General features: G+C 39.6%; 1 protein-coding gene across 4 annotated transcripts in view; it reads right to left on the reverse strand.

The window, feature by feature from the left end:
* The window catches only part of LOC124721906 (vesicle-associated membrane protein 2), a 35,197-nt gene extending 21,221 nt beyond the window's left edge, over positions 1-13,976 (reverse strand). For all 4 annotated transcript variants that reach the window (XM_047247060.1, XM_047247059.1, XM_047247058.1 and 1 more), the window contains exons 1-3: positions 13,820-13,976; positions 12,493-12,613; positions 10,903-10,981 (exon numbers count right to left, since the gene is read on the reverse strand). In XM_047247060.1, coding sequence (XP_047103016.1) covers positions 10,903-10,981; positions 12,493-12,613; positions 13,820-13,821 — 202 coding nt within the window. In that variant the 5' untranslated portion in view covers positions 13,822-13,976. The remainder of the gene's footprint in view (positions 1-10,902; positions 10,982-12,492; positions 12,614-13,819) is intronic.
* Positions 13,977-26,994: the final 13,018 nt, after the last annotated feature.

Genomic DNA, 26,994 nt, shown 5'->3' on the forward strand with positions numbered 1-26,994 from the left:
TGCAAAAGGTAAATGAGTATGACTGGTGAAAATCATAACTACTGCATCACCACGTGAATATAAACACAATTTTCCATCACTATGCCAAGTCATAGTCATGCAATTAGTTTCTAACATAACTCAAAGAAATAAAGAGAAGGAGAAATACACGTCAAAACTCTTCCACTTCTTCTAGTGCTTGCAAAATACACTTTTCAAAATATGTTACATTAATTTCATAAAGGCAAGTTTATTCCCATGAGCTTAGTTACTGCTTTTGAGAACCAAATGACTGCAAAAATTTGCAGAAATATGTCTAACAAGGGAACCTCCCCATCGCACCCCCCTCAGATTTAGTTATAAGTTGGCACAGTGGATAGGCCTTGAAAAACTGAACACAGATCAATTGAGAAAACAGGAAGAAGTTGTGTGGAACTGTGAAAAAATAAGCAAAACACACAAACTGAGTAGTTCAAAGGAAGATAGGCAACATCAAGGACACTGGGGACGCAGGAGCGCTGTGGTCTCGTGGTAACGTGAGCAGCTGCGGAACGAAAGGTCCTTGGTCCAAATCTTCCATCGAGTAAAAAGTTTAATTTTTTATTTTCAGTTTATGTGACATACTCTTATGTTTTCATCACTTTTTTGGGAGTGATTATCACATCCACAAGAAAACCTAAATCGGGCAAGGTAGAAGAATCTTTTTACCCATTCGCCAAGTGTACAAGTTAGGTGGGTCGACAACATATTCCTGTCATGTGACGCACATGCCGTCACCAGTGTCGTATAGAATATATCAGATGTGTTTTCCTGTGGAGGAATCGGTTGACCTATGACCTTGCGATCAAATGTTTTCTGTTCCCATTGGAAAGGCATGTCCTTTCGTCTACTAAGCGCACGGTTTTGCGACGCGGTCGCAAAACACACACACTAAACTTATTACAGTGAACAGAGAGGTCAATGAACGAACGGACAGATAATAACTATGCAAAAATAAAGAAAGTAAAATTTTCACTCGAGGAAAGACTTGAACCAAGGACCTCTCGTTCCGCAGCTGCTCACGCTACCACGGGACCACGGCACTCCTGACCTCATATTGTCATGATGTTGCCTATGTGGCCCATGGAGTACTCAGATTGTATATTTTGCTTATTTTTTCATAGTTCCACACAACTTCTTCCTGTTTTCTCAATTGATCTGTCTTCAGTTTATCAAGGCCTATCCACTGTGCCAACTTATAACTAAATCTGAGGGGGGTGCGATGGGGAGGTTCCCTTGTAAGAAGAGGAGGAGTAAGCACAAGTTAGATTAATGAAACGCAAACACCTCTGTTCAAAGAAAGCTGCCTGGTTTGACAAGCAGGCAGTACATCCTACAGCTGTCTCATCATGATGATCTTGCTGTAACTGCAGCGACATCTTGCACTTCAAGTATTTGCTCAATTTGCAATGCCAACTACTTAGTTTTAAATTAAAGAGATGTTCTTACATGGTAATGACACCACACAGGGCACAGTACCAAGCACCAATTTGGTGTACAATAGTAAACAAAAAAACGACCATAAACCTATTTGAGAACACTCATCAAATGTCTTTCACATAAAATATTTTGTAAGTACCAGTATTAGCTCTTGCAGTTAACAACTGTCCTATTCTTCTGTAACTACCATAAACAACCGATTAATGATGAGTGTCTAAAAATGTGATAAAGACAATCTAGTTCATAATTTTCTTCATGTTTTAAAGAGAAATCCTTGTGTAAGCCTCAAATCCATTGAAGCCACACAAACTATTCACACAGAAACTGGAACACACAACAGTCAGGTCACATTGAACATGTTTCTCCTTACTTGTCAACAGTCTGATAAAGAAAAAAGTGTAGCTGTGGAAAGGCTATGCCTGAAAACCTTTATAGGCCACTGATTTTCACCTGCATACAGTTATTGCTGGCAGATACCAACAACTGCCCAATTTTGTTATTAAAGTTAATAAATATTTTCATATTTACTATGTTGCATAACTTGGCACAACAATAAGAGTAATGCAAGAAGAGGTTTTCATGAAAGGTGTACCCACTGCAGCAAAATCAGCAATATAAGAAAACAAACTCATGTGACAACAAAATTACAACTACATAGTTAACCACATCTTTCTCTAGTTTTCTTTAGAAAGAAAAGGTTTTCGTGGTGAACTGGCACCAATGACTTATTTCCGCTTCACCATACTTATCTTTCCCTTATACACGATTACATAAAGGATACTTTCTTTCGTCTTGGCAGTTAAGGTGAAGTGTGACCTGATTTTGTTCTTTGCTGGTTTCACTTTTACTAAAAATTCCATGTTATGCATTTAACCAAGTTCTGACAAGGTAAGTGTTTATTTTCTGATGCATTAATATGTCAACAGAAAAATCAGATGGGTGATTTGCCAAGGTCTTTCATTCATTGTACTGCACGGTTAGCAATACCCGTTCATTTAGTTGTAAGCTTCAAATATATGATGCCCACGACTGTGTACTAATAGTCAGTAAAGAGCCATTAAAGGTTTTGCTGTGATGTAACTATGAACTGTTCTGAGAAAAATGGAAATGAAATTACACACCGACTCTTGTTCAGTGATGTATTGACATTGCACATACAAGGTCAAGTGAGTCATCACAACAAATCTTAGTGCTGCAGTAGAGACGAAGATATAATTCTCCACACGTTCATGTCGCCTGTGCTGTTTCACATAGCTAAGTGTATGGCTCTACCTGCTCCTGAAAAAGCTGTCACAGGTATAATGTACCTGAAAATGTTGCAAAACTAGTTGTTTCCTGAACTGATAGCTGTTACTCCAAACTTCAAATTCCAAAAGGATTGAGCTCCACCTCATTAGAATGAGGTAGTGCACCACTATCTGAACAAGAAACTTCCAAATTGGTGGCTTGGGCATTGTGCTCCAGAGGATTTGGCACTCGGGGCCCCTGAGGTCTCCTGCCCTTCTAGTACTCTTCTTCGGGGATATGTTACGGAATGTTTACGTATCACATATGCTGGCAACACTGACTGAAATCCAGGATCATATCACTGCTGCACTCGCACACACTGACTGGGTCATGTTTGAATGCGTGTAAGTTGAACTTTACCACCACATAGATGTTTCTAGGGTAACACGAGATGTGTAAGAAACTTCAAAATTTACTTTTCCATACAGTGTATCCTTGCCTACTTTGCGTGTAATATTTTGTAGAATACATTTATCCAAAAGCTGAAATCATTTTTAAACATCCTGCATTATTTTTATAAACTGAAGAGCAAACCTTGTTGAAGTTTGATTGTCAATGTCTGTGTTTCCCTAGCTGTGAAACTATTTACATTTTATGTCATCTGACTGCAGTTTTTCTTCTCAGAACACCTCCAAGATTGAATGTGTGACCACTTTGCTGCACACTGGCCTTTCTGTCTGCATTTAATATTATCGTAAAACTGACAAATGCGGCCAATAGTACCAATGGACAACAAAAGAGTTTGCTTCATCATGGAAACTACATAATGGTGCTAGTCAATTATACTACTGATTACTGACTAACTCACTAGTCAAGGACAAATGTTGTGTATGTTCAAGATAGAACGGGTAAGTCAACCTAATATTCCCCACATGGTCCACCAAAGAGAAATCTTTGAAGCTGAAACACCCACAGGAATATGAAATTTATTGGGAATTTGGTAAATGAGCACAATTCTGCCAATGGGAAATCAGAATTCAGTACTCAATACATTTGCCACACATTTAAAAAAATACATCACTGTGCCACATCAGTTTACTACAATAAACATTGAACTATCATGTACTATATGTACAATTTCAATGGAAAACTGGAAATGGTATGGGGGCTTTTAATACAAAATATGAAGTGTTACTTTGCAAGCAATACAGAGATGCGCAACATAAGGTACTGAGACCATGGGCTCATGGAAGATGGATAGATATCATTAGATACATGCAGGAGCAGAAATGCATGGATAAGTCTGGTGGATACCTTTTCTCAATGGTGAATGTTAAAATGGTGAATGAACGAGCTGTAATACTTTTTAGCCACATTATATCTGGCAAATGAATCATACAGAAATGGCAAATATGTATAATATTTTCAGTACGTGACAGAAAGGAAAAGTGGAGATTAAGGTACACAGAAGCAGCCTCCGATGTTTACACACACTTTGTAAACAAGAATGATTTAAGTATTACTCTGAAAAATAGAATATTTTAGAATTCTAAACTTCTATGGATACCAGAACTAACGTCCACAACCTATGGATGTTAGTTCATAACAAGAACACACAATATCTTAGGTAGCAAAGGCAAATAATGTAATTAAACTAACTATTTTAAAAGTTTTGACGCTCAGAATCTGTACAGCTATCAAGTACTGCCAAACCTCAATATATCTAAGACCTGTCTGTATCGAATTTTTCCTTCCCTTGGAAGCCCAAAACCTTGATATTTTTGAAGAAAACCCGCCTTTTGAAAGGCTCAAGAAGGGCAGATTTAACCTCTACATATTTAAGATCAGAGGACAAAAACACTAAATCGAAACCACCACTAGACATCTAAGCCTTTCATATGGTGAGTTTGCACAAATAAGGGAATCCCAGTCCTGCCCCTCCCTGCATCAATGCAACAGTGATATCTGCATCGCATTGCAGCTCCCGCGACCTCCATGCTGGTGTGATTTTTGGCAGTGCAGTTTGACTGAGTGTGAGGAGCAAGTGCGAGGCACGGGCTTTAAGCAGAACTGTCTGACAATCGCCAAAAGCAAATGTCAATTGACAAAGTGAAGGCAGGAGTGAAGAAAAAGAAATGTATAGCTGCAGAGTTTGAGATTCTGGCAAGAACACCATTGACCCTTCGCCACACACCGTCAGGTGGCTTGCGGAGTATGGGTGTAGATAGTAACCAAAAATGAAGACCGCCTGATTAACACGGATGAAGGGACGGATCGGAAATGATAACAAAAGGTTCCGACAACAGAGGAACAATAATTGGTGGACTTCTTTTGAAAGAAAATGCAGATTACTTTGCAGCAACATTGAAATATAATACATTTAATACAAGTAATGGGTGGTTAGAAAATTTAAGGAACAGACACGGTACTGTTTTTCAAAAAGTGAATGGTGAAAGTGCCACTGTACATAACAAATTTTGTCATGTTTGAAAGTTAGAATTGCAAAGATCCTTCAAGATGACAAACAGAATGATGTTTTTAACACAGACAAACTTTGACTTTTTATCGATGTCTTCCAGACAAACCTACAGGAACAAGCTAAGCAAAGATAGTGTTACTGTTCCATTAGCACAGAAAAACTAAAGCCACTTGTGATTGGGAAACCTAAGAAACTCTGATGTTTTTCTGGGCAAAAATCGTTCCCTGTCGAGTAAACTAAACAAGAAAGCATGGATGTCAGAATCGTTTTACAACTGATTAACGGATTTTGACAGAAAAACAACTCCTGACAATTAAAAAAACGTGTTGTTTGTGGATAATTGGAGTATGCACAATGCTATCAGTCTGTTAAAATCAATGACAAAGCAATTTTTACCATGTAACTATACTGAAATTGCAGCGCTTAGATCAATGAATAATCAAGAGTGCCAAAGGAAACAACAGGCATGAAGTGGTCCCAATGAAACGTCACTGATGATGACTTCCTTACAACTATCAACATCTTAGATGCTGTGAAAATGCTGGATAAAGCAAGGAGAAACGTGAATGGACAAATGATCGTCAATTATTTCCAAACATGTGAATTTTTGAGGACACATGGAAATGAGCAGCTGGTGGGGTTAATACTCAAGCACGTAAAATCTGTTTGATTCTGATTTTTTTACACAATACTTATAGGAAACATCTTGTCAGTACACTCAAGTCCAAATGGACAAAAGTGGTGACTCACTGTAACACCACTCGCGTTCATTATGAAGATTCTGTGGATGTGGACAACGGTATCGCTTTAGTAGGACCACTAACAGAAGCGGAAATTATTAACTACGATAAGACAGCGAATGAGAAAGAAGGTGACAATGATGAAGGGGAAGGAGAGGAGGTCAAAGAAGCACCACCCATGACGGCCACGCAGGCCAAAGCAGCTCACAACACCATCAGAGTGTACGTGGAGAAGTGTGAGGAGGGAGAGGACAGTGTGTTCTCAACCATCATAATCATAGACAATGATATTGACTCACAGGTGATCAAAAGCTTAGCTCACACTAAAATTACAGATTACTTTTAAAGCCAATGATTTCTGGAAATGGGCATGTACATACTGCGTATTCTTTTACTGAATTTAAGTTTTCTTAGGATGAAAGTATTTTATTGTGAATTTTTTTGAACTTATAAATTATTGTCTATTTCTGAAGAAAAAGTAACATGCATAACAATCCATCTCGAGTTCTCTTATATCCAAAACTAAACATACACCTACATCACAGTACAGAAATTGAAAACTGTGGATTGTAAACTTACTCCCTACCCAGCCCCTCAACACCTTGTTATAGCTAACATATTTTGCCTTCCCTACGGATTCAATATATTGGGTTTGACTAATCAATAACAGTAACAGTGCAATCATTAGAAACAGGAAATCCACAGGCTTGAAGGATTTTTGGTATCCTGCCTCAACAAGAATCCAAATTTAACACACACACGCACACACACACACACACACACACACACACACACACACACACACACACACACACACACACAAAAAATCCCCCTGCCAAAAATTTATGAACCACAATCTGCCAAAACACATGAAACGAAAGTCTACACCCACACATATTCTCAAAATTACTCAGAATCTGTAGATTTGCTCTGTGTACCTAAGCACTGGCTCCTCCCCCCCCCCCCCCTTTCCAGGCTACCATTGTGTTAATATCTTTTAAAGGCCATTATTTTCACCATTAACTGTAGAAATTATTTATTTCATTGCTGCAGTTTAAACCTGAGGGACGTTTTCAAATGGTACAGCCAAAGATTTTGCTTCAACACATGTCAAACTTTAAAATCCTATTACAAGCGTACATGTCATTGTCAAAATAGGACTTTTCACTGTAGATATACAATAACAGCAGACGAGTCTGAAGCTCTCTATGTCATGAAATGAGGTACATTACATGCAATGTTCATATCATCCACGTGAATTGTTTCAAATCTATCTAGTCTACATCATTTCACCGGGTACACAGCTTCATACTCTTCTGATGGCCTATTTTGACTACAACATGTAAACATGCTGGAGAATTTTGAAGTTTGAGTTGTACCGAAACAATAACTTTTGCAGTACCACTTGAAAATGGCCCAAAGGCTAAAATTGCAATAGTGAAATAAATAATTTCTACAGTCAAAGGCAAATATGCTGTTCTTTCAAAATTTACTTGCATGACCATCAACCCCGGCCATGAGAAGTTAATCAATTGTGTTAATTTTTGCAGACAGAGTTCGATGCCTAATTCCTGTAATTGTTAGAACTAAATAAATTAACCATGAGAAAAATTTTGAACACGTAGCAGTAGAGATCAAATTCGTAAAGCTTTTAGCTGTATGCTTCTGCTGATTGCCTCTTGGCAGTACATCACTATTCACTTCTTAACTAGACACAGAGCTACAACTCTACAGTACAAAGAACAATATTTTGCTGTGTGTGGAGCTTAACACAGATGTCTGAAGAGTTACCAGCTGGGCAAGAACTAGTGAATAAATTTAATGATGTAATGGGGATAACCTGAACAACAGACCTATAAGAATAATGTTTTCTAGTTCCCCTGCTACTGACAGTATATCTGTTAATACCAAAATATTATCATTATGAATATCACACAACATTTAGCTTGTGTACCAAATTATACCTAATATTAAGTAGCAATGGATAAGCAGAGGGAAACATTCCAACACATGTACAAACAAGCAGCGATGAGCAATGAGAAACATCGTTCCAACTGTCACACATTTGCTCCATCAAAGTTACTGGAGGGATATTTACAGTACATATTATGATATTGTCAGTATGTCAGATGAACTGATGATTACTCCACACTATTGTTGTAAACCTGATAGGAAATGCTAGATCACATTTACAAAACACGAATGCAATGCAAACAAACTATAGTAAGAATTGGTTATTATTCGGCTAGGCTAACTAGCTACCTGGGCAGGGTGGCAGCACAGTCGTGTTTATGCCCAAGAAGCTTGGTGAGGAGGCAGTAGTATCACACACTTCACTACTATTACAAGGGGAGCAATGTCACATGCTACATGTCTTTATCTGCTGCTGAATGAAGTGTCCATTTACAACAAGAGCAGAAACAGGACACACACTATATCCCACTTTGGCTGCTCATGACACTTTGCTGGCAGTATCCACAAAACTACCTTCAGCAGTGACAACTGTGTGCATTTGTCATTTCAATCACAGATGATAACACCATCTCCTTGTTTCAATCTGTGCCAAACAGTTATTATAGTTTCAGTGACCACCCGAATTTTTCCCCCTGGAGGATAGGCGTGGGAGGAGGTTCAAATAGAGAAACCAACTAAAAAGCTACTTTTATATAAAGCAACGAAACTAGTGCGTAACTCACTAAAGCACCATTAAGTCAAAAGGCTTGCATCAGGCATGGCGACATTTTATTTAATAGCAGCGGTTTTTTTTTCAGATTAGAGAGAAATACTTGTCATATTACAACCATGGCTCTTGTGAGGTTTCAGACTACTTACATAGGGTTCAGATCTAGACAGTACTGCCACAGTAGCAAGGGCTCCACGATTTGTCTAAATAAAGCACTAAGAGACTAAACAGGCCACGAAGGCACAATGGTACAGATTGGCTGCAGTGTCATCCCCAGCCCACATGCATCACTGGATGCAGGTATGGAGGGGCATGTGGTCAGCACATCACTCTCCCAGCCATATGTCAGTTTACGAGACCAGAGCTGCTACTTCAGTAATCGCTACGTAGCAACACATATTCAATGAAATATTTATTGTGTGCATTTGTACTACGAATTCTCACAAAGACTACTCTCACTCCGGAAAATCAATCTCTTGATAATGGTAGATGTTTAATAACATTACTGGCCAGTCGTGCTCAGATGTCTTGTATTTGTGTACATACGTCAACTTTTTTTCGTATTTGTTAAGAGTTAACTTTACATGAAAAGCAATGGGCTCCCAATGCATGCTATTTCACATCTGTTACCATACTGACAGGCCAGGTAAGAGGATCACATCTCCTGTTCTTCAATGTTTCCATGATTAGAAGGTAACAAACGAAACAGAGCTTTTTTTTCTCTCACAAATAGTTAGAATCACCTCAAAAACAAAACAAAAACTGTGTAATATCACGATTCCCTATGAGCTACAAGGCCTGTTCATTGCACTTAATTATCAGTACTAGTGACTCCCAAGACTGTGACAGTGAGTGAAAATGAATATGGAGACAGGAAGACCACAATTTGAAACTTTCTAGCTGATTAAACCTGTGCACCATGACAGGACTCAAACCTGGGACTTTTGCCCTTAGTGTGGCACGTGTGCTACCGACTCAATCACCCAATAACAACACACAACCTGCCCTCATAGCTTTACTTGCACCAAGTTTTAAATCAGCACACACTCCAATGCAGAGTGTAATTTCATTGTGGAAGACCATGATTGTATGACGGAATGGCCTACCAGCATTGAATTACATATCTACAAAAAAAAATTTACATTTTTAACTGTGCTAGAGAAATGGAGAGAGAATATTAGCGGATTTAGATAACAATTGGTTTTAGCTTTACTTTTGACTGACCCAAGATTACATTACTACAATTTAGAAACTGTGAATCAATATAAAAATCATTGATCATTACTTTACATTGACTTAAATTTCTGCTGTAACAGCTCAACAAAAACTTAATTGACCCTATGAAAACAGCATCAATAAAGGAAACAGACAGCCTTGCATTTCCCCATCAAATAATAATACTCAATACAGCCACTATCTAACATTTTTAGTTCTTACTTTCTCATTAAATTGCTGTTAGTATGTTACTACCAGTAATAATTACTCTATGTTTTGTGATTTAACACAAGCTTTATGAATGGGTTGCTTAAAGTAAAATATCTCCACAATTACAACTAATGCTGGAAACAGCTCTGGACCACAGTCAAGAATTGATGTGAAATTCTTAACTTTTTAAATCAAGTCTTCTCCTCTAAGATTTGAGAAACATTCAGTTCCCAAGTACATGTCCAGAATACACGTAGAGTTCAGTAACATAGCTGCATGACAGAAACTTGCGACTGCAGTGAACAGGTGGAAGAATGGCAATGAACTCTGCACTGCAATAGCACCATGAGGTTAATGGCCAAGTCGTCGTGGGCTCTCACAGACATGATACAAAATTCAGCTGCGAATTTTAACACTGTGGTGTTTGCAGTGCCAGTTCGTGTGGGGATCACCTGATAGCGCAAGCAGCAGCTCCCACTGTGGGCATGCCAGAAGAAATAGTAAGGTGTATTTCACACGAATAATTAACCATGAGTAAGCACTGTTAAAGATCCTTTAATAAAATGCAGACTAATAGTAAACACGAAAACTACCCAACTTGCAATTTGTGGCACATTTATTTGCTACAAGACAAGAGTCCACAACTTCACATCTGAAACGAAATATCCATCAAGACAGTAGGTTGTAGCTTGTGATCCTCTACCAACAAATGCAGAATCAATTTAATCTTGCTAGGCAATGCAATCTATCACAATGTCCTCAATGTTAATATAAAATCCAAAATTCAGACTCAAGAAACTAAAACCTTTTACCACTATTTTACTGTACAAACAAATTTATAATGATGAAAGCTGGGAAATGCTCACAAAACTTATTTTACAGTACCTTACCTGCTCGATTATCCAATTCAGACAATTTCTGGTCACGTTCCAATACTTTTTCAACATTGACTCTCATTATCCCCACTACCTGTAAGAAACACAGATGTACTTCAGAAGACATTAGTTCTGATCAGAATCTCTGTGTGAAAGGAATCAACATTCTTTGTTTTAATGTAAGAATTTCTCATTCTAGAAGTATTTGTCATTTCACATGCAATGAGCTTTGCAAGAGAGCTGTAATAGAATTTTCTATGTACTAGGTGCACAGAAACTAACAAAAAAATACCAGGCCATAAATTGAGAGAGATACCTTAACAATTCATAGGAATACATTCCAATATTTATGTCGAACCTGCCTCAAAGTCAATTGAAGTCTCTGAGGAACAGGTGTATGACACATGGCAGGGATATGGGGAAATAATTTTTTTGAACTGCAGAAACCTACTGATAAAACTGATGGCACTGTCAGAAGGGAATGAGCTTCGCACTAGCACCAGGCCTCAGAATATGAAATTCCACTTTCATTACTACCAAAGTGGAGAAATTTCCCCTTCACTGGCTGCTATATTTAAATGCACTACATGTAACACATACCATTTTGCATCAGCAAGGTGTACGTCATTACCACCTGGGATTTCCCATTGTTTATGTTATGATGTCTCGAAAGGTCTAGATTCTTAGCAGCAACTTTCATTCAACAACTTCAGACACTGTTTGACCATTTAATTACAGTAGTTGGTTCTTGCATATGATTGTAGTGTCATCTGTGTTATTGGTGACAATGAGGAAGAAGAAAGCTGAAACAATACTGCAATATAGCTTACAACTACTGAACAGAACCAAGGAGACTGTCAAGCCTGACCTCTTTAGACATTTCACCATCAACATCGTCGTCATGTGGCCTCGTTCCATTAAACAATGTTATTAGTCTCCTGATTAAGGTAAGGTACAATAATGATCATGAACTGCCAACAACTCTGCTCTACTACTGGACATCAACTGTTAATGGAAAATGCTTTTGCTACCAATATTTCAATAAGTTAACTTCCACATACAACACCAAAATATCTTCCTCTACTGAATTCTGCTTTGAAAGCGGGTAGCTCTTACTATGATCACTACACATAAAAGTAGAGTCAACTGAACGGCCACTCAATAATGTCACTAGGCCTATTTGGAAGTGGGACTCTACTATTTGTTTATTAACTGCAAGCCAAAAGGATGAACGGCAGGTGTTACTAGAGATATTCGATAACTTTTCCATTCCTGCTCTATTTATGACACTCCAGAAATGTAAGTGTTCATATTTTTACCAGTATTCCCTAGTACCCAGTCTTTTCAACACAGACTTTGTATTATACTGTAAGTGCACACTTGTCTTTAGTATTCTAAGAACTATGTGAAGCAAAGTTCTCAGAATTTAAATACAATCTAAAAACAACACCCTTTTAGTACATTATTCTAAGCAAATCACAAAACACTTTTGATAATTCAATTTTCTTTGAAACTTTATACTTTCACCACCCATTTTATTGAGCGAGAGGGTGCACTAGTGCAGTATTCACAAGACTGATCTGGCACATTCCAAAAACAAATTACCTCCTCAACTTTAGCCTGTGTTTGCTGAAGACGTTTCTGTGCTGCCTGCTGTTGAGGTGTGTGGGGACCACCGGTTCCCGATGTCCCCTCGACACCTCCAGAGTAAGGTCCAACATCTGCCCTGTATTGAATGAAAGCATACACATTAAAAACAAAGATAAATCATGTACTCATTATTATTGGAGCTGTTACACCACAGCTTCCCAGAACAGCAAATTAGTAAAAGAAAATACAGAAATGATCATTAGTGTCACGAACATTAGAAGACAATAATAATTTAAAAAGTTTTCTGAAATGAAAATTGTCTTAGTGAATTCCATGCACATTTGAGGTATGAACTCAGAACCTTTGATCAAAAGAACTTGCAACTGGATTGCCTTGTGCCCGATCACATTTTGAATGCAAGGTTTTGGTACTGAATAACACGTAGAAACTGCTCTCTATGCAGTTGAACAGATACTCTACCAATCAACTGACTCAAGTATATCCTCCAGTCTTTCTACTGGATTAGATTTTTACACCCCACGAGTAACACTCTCGATTAGCTAACTTTTAACTTCGTTTGATGGCAAACTATAGCTTACATAGACGTAATTTTATAATCAACGTAGTGAAGACACTCATTGTACAAACCATGAAAAAAATTTCCAGTCACATACAAACTCAAAGGTTTGTTGAATTCTCTCTACTTCGATCAGCTACAGAGCCGTAAAAACTGAATTAACTTCAGTAGGCGTAACATATCACTTCCAAGACTGTTTAACCTCTGGGCCATCCAGTTCTACGAAATTGTGGTACCAGTATATGACACTGTACTGTATTAAATTCATACAGTTCCAATTTCACAAAATTGGGTAGTAAATAATTTGACATTGTACCAAAGAAATTTACAATGTCAAATACTTCACACAAATGAATTCTTTACCTACAGGTGGGTGACAGACGTTTTTTCCGTTTTTATAAATTAGTCATATCACGTGACATTTAGCCCGACAGCATCGTTCATGGCAATCCAAAGTGTGGTTAAGTAATGGGATATACGAGCGTTTCGACATACAAATACTCTTTCTCCAAATTTGTCAAGTAAGGCATATTGTATTACAATACCAAATGAAAAACAGCACATCACAACAATTCCAATATTTCCACACATTCGGCAGCAACACGTAAGTATAAATATTCTTTTAAGCACCACAAAAAATTTGCATTACGCCAAGCAGTTCACTTCTTGAAGCAACAGCTCTCACATACGACCGACTTCGTAATGTAACTACGATCTTTTACAAACAGTAAGCTACATATAAATAAATACCGTGCTTGGACTTACATTTTCAATAACAGTTAACAGCCAACAATAATTACAAAAACTGAACAACACACTTGTTTGCGCTTGACAGGCACACAACTTCCTCCCACACTTAGTGATGGCAATGACGTCACGTAGTTACTCAGACAAGAAGCACAGAAAGCAGACGATTATGAAGGACAGGGCGTGCTCAGAAAGACGCAGTGTAGCCAGAGATTACATTTATGTTCACTGGTTCTGTATCAATTTCTATCGGGTACAGAATCCAAATATGTAAAACAGGTGACGAAAAGATAACAGAAAAAGATAGCGACTGTAGGTAAGAAGTATCTAAACAACAGAGAATTCGAGAAATACAAAGTGACAACGTTCTGTTTGCAAATTTCAGATGGAGGCCACAGCGAGATTTTAGATTTTCTGATTGGGATACTGCAGCGATACGGATGGCAATAATATTTCGTTATCTACTGACCGGCGACTTATATACCGTAACCATTTTAAACTATTTATTTCGTACCGTATTTTAAAAAAAAGTTTCAGAGCTTAATCCTGAAACTGATAAATACTCAAGGATGTTTCTTAGTCTTTATGTGAAGGTAAATGAAATTTCAAAGGATCATTCGTATTTTATTTGGAAAAAAGTTGTTTATTCAACTTCAATTATGAAAGATTATTTGCATATCAACATCGTTAGACTCGACAAATTTGGGAATTTTGTAGATCTCAGAATCATCTAGAATGGAGGTTATATTTACTAATTTTATGTATTTTGCGTCATCAGCGCCCTTCATTTATGTTTCTAGTAGTTTGCTGAGGAGTTACATATACACCATCATTCTTTTGTTCAGATATCAGGCTCCTCAGTTCTTGTAATATTAAGTCGCCATAGTAGGAATATTCCTCCACAGTTTTCGTGTACACTTTTCATAAATTTCTGGCTTATTCTTCTCTGTTTTCCTACGTCGAAATTTACGGTATCTTATTCTATAGAGTAATATGATCAGAGACTCTTACCTAGTACTTGACGCTCAGAGCACCACATCTGAAATTTTTGTACAAATAATCTTTAGAAGCGTCATTCCATGTGACTTTTCTTTGTCTGTAATCGCCTATAAATTTAAGCGTGCTTCCTTTGGAGTCAGCAGAAATTATTGCACCTATATCGGTTCACAGCATAACCTCGGTCCACTATACACATGGGCCCCACCTGCCTGTTGTCTGCTAAAAAGCGCAAAGATTCCCATCGAAACCGGGAAGCAATGAATACAGCTTGTTTATCTCATGTTTACGTTATGTCAAGTCAAAACATTCCAAAATGGATGTCAAACGACAGAATTCACACAGGCCTCATTGTCATGTCACGTCGCCATTAAGGATACTGTGGAGGAAAGTTTTGGCGTTAGTGTTGGTGAGAGAACTGTGTCGTCGGAAGATAACCTATTTTTGCCGCACCCACTCGTGTTATAGTACTGGATTTTATGCTTTTAGGTTTCTTAAGGCCAGTTCCCACTGGCCATCACGGTGTCATCACGTCAAAGCACTCACACTGTCAGTTGCATCACGTCATTTTTAAGTTACCTAATCTCTACTGTTATGACGCGAGTATTCTGGTCCTCGCGAGATCATTCTCAACAGTTTTTATGCACAAAGTGCACATACACAGTATGATAACATATATACATTGGTGTTGGAATCCACATTGGTCGAAAATGACATTTATTGGACTCAAACGGTCAGCAGCTAGCAAGGGTAGCTTTTATATTAGAAAAGGAAGCCAGTTGAGAAACAACGCAAAAAACGAGTCTGAGTCAGAAAAATGTCATTACATAGCACAGAATGGGAATTTCACACACTCCACGAGGAGTTCAGGAAAGAGAAATCTGCATTTTGTAGATATTTTAGAAAGTCGAACCATCATTTTTTCATTTGTTACATCAAATTATAACCAGAATCACTAAAAGGAACACCTCACGAAAAATTTCTTTGTTTAAGATGAAATTTAGTTACATCTTTCTCACCCCCTTCCCTTCAAGATTTATAAGTTTTCTTTACATCTTGTATTTGGCCTTTAATCGTTCAAATTCCTTATTTATACTGGACTACTGGGATTAGCTAGTGAAACCAAGTAAGTATTGATCACTGATGCTCGCAAAATTGTTTCATACACAATCCTGAGAACTATTTAAAAATAAAGAAGCCTTCCACAAGCAAACTTTTAAACAAACAATTCTAGTACATTACTTGATGTGTACTTCACACAAAAAAAGCATTATGGCACTGTTGCATTGTCTGAAGATTTCAGTCCATTTGTTTATCAAATGTTACAAATGCCCGACAACACACAAATACATTCCACTTCATAATCTGTGATTCTGCCCACAGTAATTTTTTCACTTCAAGTTGCAGTCATACTGCAATCCATTTCATTGTAAAATATTAAATACACTACCAGTATGTAAAAAAAGTCCACATTACACATACTGTAGGGGGTAAGCAATTTAGTCCACACATGACATAGAATTCAGACTGCTGCCTCACTGCTTCAATTAATCTCTCATCAATCATTATAGGTTAATAAATTTTAATAAAAGAAATAACGTAATGAAATAATAAATAACAAATAACAAAGACTTAGAATAACAACTGATACAAACCGCGAAAAGCGCAATGAAATCAATATGGAGATCAGCACATTGCTGTGTATTGGAAGGAAATGAGCTTTGGGGTGATGTGATCAACAATGGATGATGACGTCAGCCAACAAAACTTTCTTCCCAAGAAACCTTCGATGTGCCATGACATAGCAAGATGCGATGGGATGGCCAGTGTGAATGCCACCATTTGAAATGCATTATGGAATATTTTGATGGGATGCGACATGATAGGCAGTGTGAATTGGCCTTTAGTCTTTATTTTATTATTTTGAATTTTTTTGTGCCTGATTGCAAATATTCCATGCCAAGCTGGATATTTTTTCCATTGAGTGTTCTTCCATAAGAGGCCAGATATCTGAAAGTGGAAAATGATTTCGGTTTTACAATTACAGAACAGATATGACACTTACAACAATCTGTACATAAGAACATGAACTGCTGGAGCTGTTTTCATTAAATAACCTTTTTAAAGCTCTATTGAAAGAGAAAAATACGGTTGTTTCTGACGTTATTTGGTACATGGGAAAGTAAATGGATAAGGTAAAGAGGTTTTATGCATTTACTTATAAATATAGTTTTACATATTTGCATGTATATATTTTCGCTAATAAATGTCGAAGTTTTGAAATGCTGTTTCACTTCACATCAGTGCACCATACAAAATTGCTCCAGAATATCCGTTATGAAGTTTGCTTTGGCCATTAATAAATTTTGTCGTTGTTAGTTCCTTAACTGCAATAGAATAACTCAACTTTTTGTATCACTGGTGGTATTTCATAACCTCAGTTTCACCATTCGGTGCTGGGCTAAGGAAATTGATGTGACACCACATGTGAATACACCCTGGTGTTGACATCATGTGACATGATGTGGTGTCCTATCCCATTGACATTTAGTATGAGACGACCTACAGACATACAGCCAGTTAACCTTACCCACTATTTTTTCCATAGGTAGCAGATAACATCATAAAGAACTGTATTAATTTCCTTCAGTGGAGCTGACCTTTTCACTTAGTAAAAAGTTATTAAATGCAGATTGGTTCATCAATTTATGATCTTACTAACACAACTCCATTCTGTTATTGTAAAACCTAAATCATTTTTTGCTTTCAGATGTCTGGCCTCTGTTATGGAAGAACAAGCACTGGAAGAATAGATCCAATCTATCATAGAACATTTTCAGTTTGTCACAAAAACAAAGCAAAATAATAAAATAAAGATTAGCCATACATAAAATACGAAATCCACTATCATTACCAGAGTGCAGCGAAAGGTTAACTTCTGAATTAGCGGACGATGACACAGTTCCACCCACCAAGATCAATGTCGAAACTTTTTCATGATAAATCTTAATGGTGATATGAAGTGATGTGATGTGATGTGATGTGACATGATACTGACAGCCTGTGTGATACCATTGTTTGAAACTGATTGTGGAATGTTTTGATGTGATGTACCATTTCGTTCCATCACATGTCAGTCGGTCTTAGTGCTTTTATTAAGAAAGGTTCACCCTTTAGGTGACTTAAAAAAACATATCCTCATTTATTTCAGTGAGGTATGTTTAAAAATTCTCACATTATTTTTTTCTGTTTTGGGTTTTAATGTAAAATGCATAGGCATCACTGCTGTACAGCAGTTACACTTCCAAATGGAACACATTTATTCAACCCATCTGATCGGAAATGGCTCATGTCATAATAATGATGGTGGAGATCAGACCTCAGGACAACTCAGTCACATGACATATTTAAGTATTCCATACATTGTGGCATCGTGCGAGGGCACTACATCCAACACAACACGTCTCAAATATAGTTGGTTTCATACATATATGGCGTGCTGAAAATTAATGCCTCCAATTTTTTTATTCTGTTTTCAATGTCAGTTGAGGTATTACAGTCATGCATATTACTCAGTCGATTTTCTGACTTCGCTGGCACAAGTTGAAACTCTCTGATGCTAGAGGACTGTTAATCGTAGTGTGCAGTGTGGTGGTGTGTAATGAAACTATGTTGGTGTGTGAGAGACACTCAGAAAACTGAAAGCACAAATTCGTAGAGTTCCTCCACACATAGAGCGCTCTCTCCTTCAGTATGACAATGTCAGACCTAACATGAGAGCTGCAACGTCTGCAACAATTGGACACCTTGGGTTCATTGTCATTGATTATCCTCCATACAGCCCCAACTTGGCCTCACCCGATTTTCGTCTGTTTTCAAAACCTACAGAACACCTCTGAGCACTTCAGTTTGATAGTGATGAAGCAGTAAAAGTAGAGGTGAGATTGTGGTTCCATCAACTAAGTCAAACATTCTACATTGATGGTATCAACAAATTAGTCTCTTGTTGGAAGAAATGTGCTCATCATCAAGTTGACTATGTTAATAAACAAATATGTAGATGTGAAGAGTAAGGATGTAGAATGTTAATAACGTTTATATTATTTAAAAAGCTTTGTGTTTTCACATAAAAATTTCTGAGGTATTACTATTCAGCATGCCCTGCCCTCAAACACACACACACACACACACACACACACACACACACACACACACACACACATACACACACACAAGGAGTGTTTTTTTTAAGTAAGTACCATTTTGAAACAAAAGTAAAACAAGTAGACTTTCCTTAGCATTTTTATTTTTACATCAAAAACCTGTTGTTAAACTACTTCTCTATATAATCCTCACCAATATTAAGGCACTTATCATATCTTACAGCCAGCTTTTTAATATCATTCTTGTAGACATCTGTCATCTTATGACATGACCATTGCAACATGGCTGTTTCGATATCTTCATCATCATCATGGCATTGACCACCCAGATGCTTCTTCAAATGCAGGAACATGTGATAGTCACTGACCACTAGACTGAGGCAGCACAGAGTGTGATCAAGTTGTTCCCAGGCAAATGATCCAATCAGCTCTTGAATTCGATTGGCTGTATGTGATTGGGCACTGTCATGAAGCACAATGATCCCCTTACTCAGTATGCCACACCTTTGGTTTGGGTAGCACATCACATTTTTTAAGGTCTCACAATAATTCGTTAAATTTATGGTGTCACAATGAGGCAAGAAAATCCACAAGCAACACTCCCTTCCTATCCCAAAAAAATTGTACACCTGCTTCACCCAGACCGAAATTGTTTGCCTGATATTCACTTTCCTAGATGATGTTGAATGCAGCCATTCTGTTGATTGCTGCTTTGATTCAGGTGTAACGTAAGCCATCCATGTTTCGTCACCTGTGACAATTTCGCTTATAAACTCATTACCTCCCTCACTGTACCACTCTAGGAGAGTCAAAGAACTTGCTGAATGTTTGATTTTGTGCAGCTTAGTCAGCATTTTCAGCTCCCATCGCGAACATAACTTTCTAAACTCCTGGAAATTGAAATAAGAACACCGTGAATTCATTGTCCCAGGAAGGGGAAACTTTATTGACACATTCCTGGGGTCAGATACATCACATGATCACACTGACAGAACCACAGGCACATAGACACAGGCAACAGAGCATGCACAATGTCGGCACTAGTACAGTGTATATCCACCTTTTGCAGCAATGCAGGTTGCTATTCTCCCATGGAGACGATCGTAGAGATGCTGGATGTAGTCCTGTGGAACGGCTTGCCATGCCATTTCCACCTGGCGCCTCAGTTGGACCAGCGTTCGTGCTGGACGTGCAGACCGCGTGAGACGACGCTTCATCCAGTCCCAAACATGCTCAATGGGGGACAGATCCGGAGATCTTGCTGGCCAGGGTAGTTGACTTACACCTTCTAGAGCACGTTGGGTGGCACGGGATACATGCGGTCGTGCATTGTCCTGTTGGAACAGCAAGTTCCCTTCCCAGTCTAGGAATGGTAGAACGATGGGTTCGATGACGGTTTGGATGTACCGTGCACTATTCAGTGTCCCCTCGACGATCACCAGTGGTGTACGGCCAGTGTAGAAGATCGCTCCCCACACCATGATGCCGGGTGTTGGCCCTGTGTGCCTCGGTCGTATGCAGTCCTGATTGTGGCGCTCACCTGCACGGCGCCAAACACGCATACGACCATCATTGGCACCAAGGCAGAAGCGACTCTCATCGCTGAAGACGACACGTCTCCATTTGTCCCTCCATTCACGCCTGTCGCGACACCACTGGAGGCGGGCTGCAAGATGTTGGGGCGTGAGCGGAAGACGGCCTAACGGTGTGCTGGACCGTAGCCCAGCTTCATGGAGACGGTTGCGAATGGTCCTCGCCGATACCCCAGGAGCAACAGTGTCCCTAATTGGCTGGGAAGTGGCGGTGCGGTCCCCTACGGCACTGCGTAGGATCCTACGGTCTTGGCGTGCATCCGTGCGTCGCTGCGGTCCGGTCCCAGGTCGACGGGCACGTGCACCTTCCGCCGACCACTGGCGACAACATCGATGTACTGTGGAGACCTCACGCCCCACGTGTTGAGCAATTCGGCGGTACGTCCACCCGGCCTCCCGCATGCCCACTATACGCCCTCGCTCAAAGTCCGTCAACTGCACATACGGTTCACGTCCACGCTGTCGCGGCATGCTACCAGTGTTAAAGACTGCGATGGAGCTCCGTATGCCACGGCAAACTGGCTGACACTGACGGCGGCGGTGCACAAATGCTGCGCAGCTAGCGCCATTCGACGGCCAACACCGCGGTTCCTGGTGTGTCCACTGTGCCGTGCGTGTGATCATTGCTTGTACAGCCCTCTCGCAGTGTCCGGAGCAAGTATGGTGGGTCTGACACACCGGTGTCAATGTGTTCTTTTTTCCATTTCCAGCAGTGTATAATTTAAACGTTCTGTAACAATTTCATTAAGTACACTTCTTTAAACTTAGGAAACTCATCATATAACGTCGAAATCGTAAAGCATCTGTTCTCTCTGTTTTATTCATCAACTTCCTGTACCAAATCGTCAGTAATGTTTGTAGGTCGCCTACTTCGTTCCACATCATGCACATTCCTATGGCCATCTTCAAATGCTCTCACCCATTTCCATACCATCCTATCGCCCATAATGTTTTCTCCATACACTTCACTGACCTGACGATGAATTTCAGCCACTGTCACGCCTTCAGCACTAAGAAAACGAATCACAACATGCATCTCACAGATGGAGGGATTCTCAATCAGAGGAGGCACTTCAGATACTCACAAACAAACGCAAACACGACGAATGATTCCGCAATGGAGTCTGTGGCTTGCCAACTGAGTGTGGTACACAGCATGCATGCGCCAAATGCCAACGGAGGTGCTGCAACGGCGGAATATCAAAACGGCACTTTCTTTAAAAACACACCTCATGTATACATATCAAGCCACTGTAGCGTTTAGGACTAGAGGGCTTCATAGCATTATTTGTTACCTATCTTCTTCCAGCGTTTGTGAAATGATCTTGGAAAAAGTTACTGTCTCTATGCCTCCATTTGCGCACATATATCTACTCTCTCGTTCATTTTGTCATTCCGTGGACTGGAGGATGGGGACAGTAGAAATTTATGCATTCTAAATCATTTGTTCACTATCTTATCTTATCCAACAGCGATTTTCGGTAATAAAGGTGTCTTTTTTCCTAAGATGCCACCATCTTGAGTATCTTGACAATGCTCTCATAGTGACTGAATCCACAATTACAAAATATAGAAGTACATGTCTGAACTCCATCTATTTTGTTTTTTAAAGGGATTTAGGATGGATCTAAAACATATTAGCAGCGCTCAAGAGAAGCTTGCATAAGAAACTTGTAAATTGACTCTTTGGCAGATGTACCAAACTTTAGAATTTTTCTCAACAAATGGTTTCGACCATTTCTCTCCTTAAAAGTTATTTTATACATTTTTTTAACTTCACACTGTTACGTAACTTTAATACAGGGTTCCATTTTGATTTGTTTAACTCCAATAGCACATTTCTGATTCTGTACTCGAAAGCTATTGGGTATTTGTCTACTACTCGATAATGTTGTCCACGAAAATATAAGGTGCAGAGTTGAGCACCAGGTAGAAGACAGCATGGAATTATTTTGCCTGATCATCAGAATAAAGAATAATAGTCACCAACTATAAATTTATCAGACACCTACTACAACATAGACTACCATTCACAACACCTCTTGTCTCCCTCCAGCCCACAAAATGGCAGCATCCGGTATTTGATCACGAAGCAATACGATTATCACTTTCTGAAGTCAAATGCAAGTAAGAATTGGAAATAATAACACAAACAGCCAGTGTAAATGGTTATAGCAGCTCCACATTAGACATAGTGAAATACTCAATAATGATGAAACAATCACAGCACAAAAACACAAAAAGAATAAGATTTTCCACACAATCCTATACGTGGACAATATTTCATATTAGATGCAAGGGTATAGACCCATCTTTCACCAACTAAAGGAAGACTGGGCAGAAATTTCCTCATAGCAGCAACACAAGGAACCCTCTATACTACATGGGTGAATACAAAGTTGAATGTTGGGACTGTGATTGTTTTGACATAGATCAGGCAGCCATATTATTTAAGATTAGATTCAAGGAATGTATGGCAGTATTAAGGACTTAACAGTACCACACATCGAGAGTAGTTACCCAGCTACATGAGATGCAACACCAAGTTAATAACACATCCATCAGTATTCTATATATGCAACCTAAAGACAAAAAAATACACATCCTTGAAAAACTCCAAATATACAAATACAAAAAAAGCAACCTGAGTCTAGCCCAACTGACAAAAACGACATCTGCAACAGTGTCATCTCTTTCCTTAACAGCAGCCTGCATGATTAAATTTGCATCAACCACACACACACACACACACACACACACACACAAATTGCCCATTCATACTTACCAATAATTAGTTAATCATTTCCATGTTCACATCATATTTTCTATATGAACAACTGATTGGATTGACTACAAACCCCAAAAGAACTACCAACATACAAACAGTTTGTACCCCTGTCAGCTTGAGAGTTTATACATCTGTTTATATTGTCATGTCGAAACCACAATCAAGTCTAAATCCAAGGGGGTGTCGTCAGTGAAGTGCAACACTTAACAACTGAAAGTATGTTTATTACTGCCATCAACGTAGAGATAGAACAGAACTGAAAGAATGTTTATCACTGTCATAAATGTACAGACAGAACAGAACTGAAAGAATGTTTATCACTGCCATCACTGGTCGGTGCTTGTTATAATAGTGCTATCGGTAACTTTCATGGGTGTCGAGAGTGCTTACACGAGCCAGCTGCGTTGCTTCTGTGGTTTTGGTGATTAGGTGTTTCGTGTAGTAATCCTAAGTATCGTCCAGTTGAAACAAGCACAGCGTATCCATTGCCGTTGCGGCTTAGCGACGTTGAGTAGAAAGAATGGTGTGAAGCCTGCAGTGTCTTGCTTCGCAGTGTTGTATGCAAATATTATGACAGGCAGAACTTTAATCCAGTCTCTCTCTTTGACATCAGTGTACATCAAGAGCATATCTGCCAACTTCTTATTAAAGCGTTCTATGAGGCCATTTGTCTGTGGATGGTAGTTAGTTATTATTCTGTGTGTGGTGGTGTGACATGAAATTACCCCTGATACTAGTGTCTACTGCAAAACTTATCCACGATCAGAGATGATCACACAGGGTACTCTGTGTTTCAGAATGGTGTCTTTCACAAGGAACTTGAAATGTAGGGGACTTCAGCAGTCGGTATAGCTTTTGTGACAGGTAGTCACTGCATAATATTATCCATCGATTCTTATTTGTAGATTTCAGGAACTTCTCCAAGAGGTCGATTCCTGTTTGGTGGAATGGCACTGCTGCAAGTGGCATTGCCCCGGAGGTAATTACGGCATGTGTTTCCATTGTTGGACTTCCTTACAGTGGCTCACATAATGTCTAACTTCTCGGTAGAATCCTGTCAGTGATACTTGCATCTGATTCTGTCTAGAATCTTCGACAAGATGTTGGAGATTTGTGTAAATACTTCAGGATAGCTGGTCATAGATGAGCTGGGATAATGAGCAGCCATTTCCACCACACTGGATCATAGTTCTTCTTATGCAATACTCTGTTATTTAATTTGAATTCTCCATTGGTCGATTCCTCCTTCCTCAAGGCTTCTATGATTTTCATCCTTTAGGGATGAGTCGTGATTGCTTGTGACAACTAGTTATCCACAGTTCTCCTTGATCACCTGCAATAATTATGATCATCGCCGGCATGTATATTTCTTTTATAAGCCTGAGTAGTCTCTTGCAATTGACAGCTTAACTGGTCATCTCGACTCACGACTGGAACTGGTCTCGTTGATGATAGTGGAAAATTTGGAAATCTGTCGTAAGGTCTTACGGGACCAAACTGCTGAGATCATCGGTCCATAAGTTTATGCGCTAGTTAATCTAACTCAAACTAACTTACACTAAGGACAAGACACATACCCATACCCGAGGGAGGACTCGAACCTCCGACGGGGGGGAGCGCGGGACCGTGCAAGGCGGCTAAGACCGCGCGGCTACCCCGCGCGGTGATGCTAGTGGGATAACAACGTCGTCAATAGCAAACAACTGCCCAGAAAAATCTTTGTGATGCGTCTTTGCTGGAATAATTCGCCGGTCTGGAGCTCTTGATCTTTCACAGTCTACGACTGCTTGTGATGCCTGCAGGAAGTCCCATCCGAGAATAACATTATGACTACCTTCTGTAAAACGACAAATTCAGAGGGCTGTGTTCTGTGCAACATATATTCCAAGCAGCTGGGCATATTTCCCTTTTGTGGCTTTCAACACATTCGCTTTCATATCACAGAACAGTCTTCTTTGGTTGAGGAAGATAAGCATCCGACATTATAGAAAACGAAGCCCCTGAGTGGATGAGCGTCTGGATAGGTAGCCCGACAGTGATGACTTCTATGTATTGATGAGAATTCCTGTTACCTTGGCCAATGTCGTCTGTGGAGTATTCGCATCTGTGGTGCCTTATCGTCATAGATAGTTACCTCGCTTAGTTTTCCTAAACTCGACGACAAGGCGAGTGACTGGTACTTCTGTACAGATACAGGAAATGTCTATGGCGTACTGGTGGGCGACTTTGTCTGCAGTATAGTAATGAGCTTCGGCACACAGGTCGACGGTAATCGTCCGCAGTTGACTGCTGCGAATAGAATTGTTGTGTCTGTTGATGTCGTGTGCCGTGATAGGCAGGAAACACCTGTCCTCTTGCAGAGCAGTAGCGTATAACAGATCCAGGATGTCCACAATGTAAACAGTCAGTGTGTCACCCTCCTCCTCCAAATGTCTGAGGTCGGATGCTGGGTTGTCGTTTGATGGCAGTGGCGTGAGTCCGAGTTGGCCAGGTGCTTTCTTTACGATGTGTTTGACTAATGGTGGCAGTGTGATTGATACAGCTCTTCTTCGACATTCTGCATTACCTCCTGACATATGGGGTCGACATTCGTGCTCTTGTGTACTCGGTCAGACATTTATGGTTGCCATACGCTGCTGTATCTCTTCTCTTACTATGTGGCGTGTGAGAAAGGTGAGCTCATGGTGGTCCCCCACAGCTGCCGTAGGGACTACATTTGGCAATTTGTCGTATCACTTTTGTCTCTCTCTGCTTGCTTGCTTGCTTGCTTGCTTGCTTGCTCTCTCTCTCAAGCTGGCACCACTTGATGATTGATTACTCTATCGTTATGACATCCTGTACCAAAAGAGCAGCCGGCCGGAGTGGCCGTGCGGTTCTAGGCGCTACAGTCTGGAGCCGAGCGACCGCTCCGGTCGCAGGTTCGAATCCTGCCTAGGGCACGGATGTGTGTGATGTCCTTAGGTTAGTTAGGTTTAATTAGTTCTAAGTTCTAGGTGACTGATGACCTCAGAAGTTAAGTCGCATAGTGCTCAGAGCCATTTGAACCATTTGAACCAAAAGAGCATGGTATACGTCTTCTGAGACGCCTTTCTACAAATGTGAGATTATGTCGGCTTCTGTCATGTTAGGATTCGCTAGGTGGCATAGCATCAAAACATTCTGTATATACGACTCTGTCGTTTCCCTGTGTCGTTCGGCCCAGTTCTTCAATTGATCTTTCGCTAAGCTGTTGATAGTTGCCAAACGTATAAGTTCGTCCAGGAATTTGTCCCAACTACTGAGCTTCTCTTCGCTGTTTTCGAACCACTGCTGAGCTGTGCCGTCCAAGTAAAAGTACACATTCACCAAATACACCATGTGATACAACCAGTTGTATTTGGCGACTCGGTCAAATCCTTTCAGCTCATTCTTAGGATCCTGAGCATCGTCTAGAGCAAACACTGTAGGATGCCCGATGTGCGCAACACTTAGGACTGAAAGCACGTTTATTACGCCCACTATCGCACAGTCAGGACAGAACTGACTTCCTAGACGCAGAGTGTTGCTATTTGTAAAGATACTGAAAATTCCAGAAAGCCAGTATTTACACAGACACAGAGTAGTGTAGAAAACACAGACATTACGAACACAAGATTTTTCAAGAGCCTTTCAGAA

The sequence above is a fragment of the Schistocerca piceifrons genome, chromosome X (genome assembly GCF_021461385.2).
Source record: "Schistocerca piceifrons isolate TAMUIC-IGC-003096 chromosome X, iqSchPice1.1, whole genome shotgun sequence".
Taxonomy (NCBI): Eukaryota; Metazoa; Arthropoda; class Insecta; order Orthoptera; family Acrididae; genus Schistocerca; species Schistocerca piceifrons.